Source organism: Phaseolus vulgaris, chromosome 8 (assembly GCF_000499845.2).
Source record: "Phaseolus vulgaris cultivar G19833 chromosome 8, P. vulgaris v2.0, whole genome shotgun sequence".
NCBI lineage: Eukaryota > Viridiplantae > Streptophyta > Magnoliopsida > Fabales > Fabaceae > Phaseolus > Phaseolus vulgaris.
In genome coordinates, this window is record NC_023752.2 from 26490207 (window position 1) to 26495919 (window position 5713).

General features: G+C 29.4%; 1 protein-coding gene across 1 annotated transcript; it reads left to right on the top strand.

Moving 5' to 3' along the window:
* Positions 1-477: 477 nt before the first annotated feature.
* Positions 478-5344, top strand: LOC137827083 (MYB-like transcription factor EOBII). The gene is made up of 3 exons (XM_068633295.1): positions 478-721; positions 841-970; positions 4786-5344. The coding sequence occupies exons 1-3, from the start codon at positions 583-585 to the stop codon at positions 5114-5116; spliced, it is 600 nt and encodes a 199-aa protein (XP_068489396.1). The 5' UTR covers positions 478-582; the 3' UTR covers positions 5117-5344.
* The last annotated feature ends 369 nt before the right edge of the window (positions 5345-5713 follow it).

Sequence of the window (5713 nt, forward strand, 5' to 3'; positions counted from 1 at the left end):
TTATGATATGATAAAGAAAGGAGAAATATTATTTCTATAAAATCCATAGTAACAATATGTATAACATAATATTTTTTTTTCTATTTCTCATTTATTACATGTAATGAACAGGAAAGATTAAAGAAAAAAATAGGGTTTACTCCTTTGGGAGAGGATCATATATTTTCCTCTTGATATTTGTATAAGTTGGATCATTAGAATTAAGGTTTCAATCCAGCTCTAATATAACCTCTAAAGCTGGTAGTATTTACATAATATCGTATCTTCTTTGTTCTTTTGAAGAAAATGTATAGCATAGACACCTGATGTTCAAATATGGAGTGCATGTGCGTGTAACTTGAGAGTACGTAAAGACACTCGTCTCTTATAGTATGCAGGGAAACCAAAATCATAGTCATGCATGCATGTGTTGACATGAGAAACATAGTTAGGTACGTGAAAACATGTCCTTATCCCTAATACAAAATTTTCATTACAATTACCAAATCACTTAGCCTTGCCTCTATTTAAACCTGCCAAACCCTTATTAACATTTCAACATCTTTTTCCCTCTCCACTCTCTCTATTCTCTCCTACTAAATAATGGACAAGAAACTATCTACCATGTCTCATGATCCTGAGGTCAGAAAGGGACCATGGACAATGGAAGAAGACTTAATCTTGATCAACTACATCGCAAATCACGGGGAAGGTGTTTGGAACTCTTTGGCTAAAGCTGCAGGTAAACATCTTTTTCGTTCTTCAACTTTTATTCTATTTTTCAACTATTTTCTTCTTCTTTTTCTCTCCTTTTTTGTTCCAACTAAGCCCTACGAATCATGGATCATCATGCTTTAACAGGTCTTAAACGTACCGGAAAAAGCTGCCGGCTCCGGTGGCTAAACTACCTCCGTCCCGATGTTAGAAGAGGGAATATTACACCCGAGGAACAGCTCTTGATCATGGAACTTCATGCAAAGTGGGGAAACAGGTGAATTCATGACGCAATTTATTTATATATATATATATATATATATATATATATATATATATCAATAACAACAAGAAACTTGTTAAAAAAGAAATAACATATTGCATATGCGTTCACCACTAAGATCTTATATTTGAAAATATATGGTACTCTCTCACAAGGAAAAATATTTTAAAGGGTAAATGGTAATTTTGTGTTTTTTCAGTCTCTAATGCACCAGTTTTGCTCTTATTCTATTATTATATTTGTAACTTTTGTTCTTCACTTTTGAAAAATTGCATTTTTATTCAATCTTCAGTTTTATGTACGTTTTTAATTCTTTTACATTTTAATTTTTTAATCTTTTTACGGTACCAAAATTAAATGTTGGATTTATGATTTAATTAGTCCAAAAAAATATAAAATAAAAAAAACTTGACAATTTAACCATATTATTAATTTTTTAAAATATGGATACTAAAATTGAAAAAAAAAATGAAAGTCCTGGATAAGAATTAAGAAATATAATCATCAACCTTCTCCATTAAAGGTGAAGGAAATACTTTGTTGATCTCTTTAAAATTAGGTATCACATTAGATGGCATTGTTGGAAGACTATTTGAGTGAAAGGATAGAACTTTAGTCAAGGAAAGGATCGCAAAATAGGGGTTTTGTTAAACTAAAGGACATTTCCTGAGGAAAATCTATATATCTATGTTTAGAACCTCCAAATGATTCCAATTTCCATCCAAATGAACAACTATGCTTACTGTTGCATTCAATCTTCCGCTCCCACATCATGACTTATGATATAAAAAAAAGTATAAGACATACAGGTAGTTAGTTTTTCATACAGATAAAAAAAGTTAGTTAAAATTTCTATGGATTATGTTAAATGTCCTCTTTTTCTCAATTTTGAAATATGTGTAGCTGTAATTATTGGTTTGTGAAAATTTGTTCTTTACACTTTTCATGTTTAGTTTTAAAAACTAAATTTTAATAGTAAAATAAAATAAAAGTAGAGAAGCTGTTGATCGAGCAAGAGAAACACGATTTGTAAACAACAACCTAGATATCTTCCAAAAGAAGAGAAAATACACTCCAAGCTTTTAACCAGAATCTATTATTTTTTAAAGAAAAATGTTCTTTTCATATTAGATTTTATTTTCTTATCGCTCCCTAACAAGTCTCTTGGTAAAAGTTGGAATATTTACAAGAAAGAAAAAGAAATATATCTGTAAACTGAAAATACAATTTAAAAGGGAAAAAAATAAGGGAAAAAGGCTTCAAAAGTGATAGACACATATAATGATAAAAAAATCACTACTTGAATTTTTTATATTTCTTAGAATTTTTCTTTAATTTTCTTTTTAAATTTGCATGTAATGAATTTCATTGATATTTTTATAGGATTTTTTCTGTGTTTCTTTTTAAAAAAGTTGTAAGAAATCGATGATGTATATTTTTTGCTTAAATTTTTAAAGTTTCACGAAAACATGTGTAAGAATAGTCATATAAAATAATTAGTAAATGGATATAAGTAAAGAATAAGAGAGGTTATAAAAAAATTAAAGCATGAAAGAAAACGAATAGTATAAATATATATTCTAATATAAATTAAGAGTGTGTGGAAAGTGTAAAAAAAAAAGAATGAAAAGGATATGAAAAGAAGAGGAAGAGAAAAGTGAGTTAGAAACTTTTATTATAATCCAAATCAATATAATAACATATAGAAAATACACGAAATATAACACAATATTTCTTATCTATATTATTTATTTCATATGTTGCCCCATAATGTAAAGGGAAATATAAGGCTTAATAATTAATATTAATATAATCTATTGATCTATTATATGTATATTATTAAAAGAAAATGATTTATTTAAGATATTATTATTTAAAGTAAGTAATAAGGAAAATATATGTATCAGTGATATTTATATCATGGAAAACCCAGAGAGAGAAAAGAAGTGGGGTGATTCTTAAAATTGAAGTGATAGAGATAACATTGAAATGAAAAGAGACGTGAATATAAATGAAATAAGAAAATAAAGAGGTATAAGGTAGTTGTAAAATTGAAGTGAGGGAAAATAGAATTAGGATGAAAAATGAAGAGTAATACTTATATGTATATGTGGAGAACGTAAAGAAAAATACCAATAATTATGAAGGTTTAGTAATATGTAAATAAATTAGAATAAAAATTTATATTTAATTTTACAAGTGGCTATTATAAGGAAGCTAGTGAAGGAGAAGGAAGTGAAGTAGAGCAGGGGAGCTTCCATTAATGGAAGTGGGCACACTTTTATTCCAATGAAAGAGAAGTTTTTAGGTAGTGAAAACGGACCTAAACCATACCCTCTTGCCTTTTCTTCACTAGGGCAGATGTCCTTGTAAATTAAAATCAAATCCTCCCCTTCAGGATAAGCTTAACCTAACTACCTCCACACACCCTACTATTCTCACTATCCATTTTTTCTGTCTTAGCCTACAGAACAAATCAACCCCTACAAATATAATCTCTCAAATTCATATTACATTGTTAAACATAACTTTACTCGCAGGAATCCGATACACAGAGGGGTCTAGTGAAACAAGTTTTTAGGAGGCAATTCCAAGAAAAGATGTGTTCAAATTTGGAAGAAAATACGTAATAGCATATAGACGAAAAGGTTTTGTAGATAATGGAATGAAAAGAAGTAGAAGAAAAAGATAAGAGAGATTTGAAGCATATACTCTCTACCCGAGGCATGCATGGAGAAATCTGATTTTCTTATCTTGTAGCCTCTGCTATATACATCAAAGGAAACTCAGAATTCAGCATCTTGCGTACCTCCATAATGATCGTTTTATAATGCTCACATTCATTCTCAGCCATTGAACATGGCCTCCTTTCAGACACATCCTATTTAATATAGGAGCTGCTACTTTTTTACTAATCAAATATCAAATGTTTCAACAACCTTAGTTAGCTTTTCATTTTATTTCAACTAATTAATACTCTTTTTCATCAACAAATTACACAAAATATTTTACCTTACTTTCCCTATCACGCACCCTCCTGTACACTCTCTCCCGTCACGTCACACATTTCACTGACCGAGTCTCATGATCAACTGCCTTTTTTTATGTAAATTCTAATGCCCGTCTGCACATTAAATACTTGTCTGCTTATAAAATTCTACAACACTTTCTTTTTTAGGTTCCACTTTAGCTTCCAACTATTCATTCATTCCTATTTCTTATAAATTTAAAATAGACAAAATAAAATCTATTCTCTTACTTTTAGAAACTCTCTAAATTCTAATTTTGTGTTAACTAAACTTATCGTGTTCACAAACATGTATTTTAATAACATTTCTAACTTGTAATTATTTTTAAAAGCTGAAACAAATGCCCAATTGTTTTTAAAAGTGGTTTTTTAAAAGGTAATGTTTTTATAGGAAAAGTTGCAAAAAAGAGTTTTTTGAGAAAAAAAAATCAAATAGTATAGGACTACGTACTCTTATTAAAATCATAGCACTTTGCCAGTATAGTTATTTTCTTAAAATTATTTAGATAAAAAAAACAACTTTGAGAGACGCTATGATTAAAATTTATTAGAAATTATTGTGTGAATTTTACTTATTATTCTACTAGTCTTACGAAAAGAATTAACTTTCATAAGAAAAATGTGATAGATATTTCATTATAAATAAATATTTGTTAGGCAGGTATCTGAAATTTACTCATTTCAGAAGTTTGACTTCCAATTTTTACAATGATGAGAAAACCAGTGCAATGGTATTCAGATATTTTACTCTCTGCTACAAATTACTGATTTCCCAACGCAGGTGGTCCAAAATTGCAAAGCAACTACCCGGAAGGACTGATAACGAGATCAAGAACTTCTGGAGGACAAGAATCCAGAAGCACATGAAGCAAACTGAGAGCTTTCAGCAACAGAGTAATTCTGAGACAAATGATCACCAAGCTTGCACTAGCCAAGTGTCCACCATTGCTGAGCCCATGGAGACCTATTCTCCATCCTGTTATCAAGGAATGTTAGAACCGTTTTCAGCTCAGTTCCACACAAATCCTGATCATTCCAGTTGTTGTACAAATGACAACACCAACTATTGGAGCATGGAGGATATCTTATCAATGCAGTTAGCCAATTACTAAACGGGGACAAAACCTATATATAAACACATAATATGTATAAAACCTAAGTGTTGAAGTTTCATAAAGCTGGAATCTCTGGCTTAAAACATATCAGGTTTGTTATATAAGTAGTTGGATGTTTGTACTTTGTTTTTTTGCGTACCATCAATATTTCAGAACTAAATTAGTAGCTGTAACTTATTATGAGCTCTTAAGTAAACTATATCTTAAAACAATTTTATAATGATATGTCATGTGGACTATAAAAGATACAAACTTTTAATATTTTCCACCTCCTCTTGTTAATTAGTAGTCCTATTTCTCAAGATATTTTTTCTTTGTCTCAAATTCAACCTAATGGTTATAGATATAATTAACTTTTTTTATAGGGAGATTTCACAGGATAAAATACTATTTTGTTTAAAGTACAGACCTAACATTAGCAGATGGCTAAACATAATATATATTAAAACTTTCAAATGTTGATAAACTATTTCTTCTGTTTTCAGTTGGACTTCAAAATATTAACACAATATAGTCTGGCACTGTAAATTTTTAATAAGTGCAAGATGTGTTTGGTATAGTCAGATGATAGTGCTAAAACTGACCTTCATATGA

Excerpts from the sequence above, each read along its gene's own strand:
- LOC137827083 (XM_068633295.1), top strand. The coding sequence starts at position 583 with ATGGACAAGAAACTATCTACCATGTCTCATGATCCTGAGGTCAGAAAG. Across the intron at positions 722-840 it reads CTCTTTGGCTAAAGCTGCAG|GTCTTAAACGTACCGGAAAA; the intron begins GTAAACATCTTT and ends ATGCTTTAACAG. Across the intron at positions 971-4,785 it reads CATGCAAAGTGGGGAAACAG|GTGGTCCAAAATTGCAAAGC; the intron begins GTGAATTCATGA and ends TTCCCAACGCAG.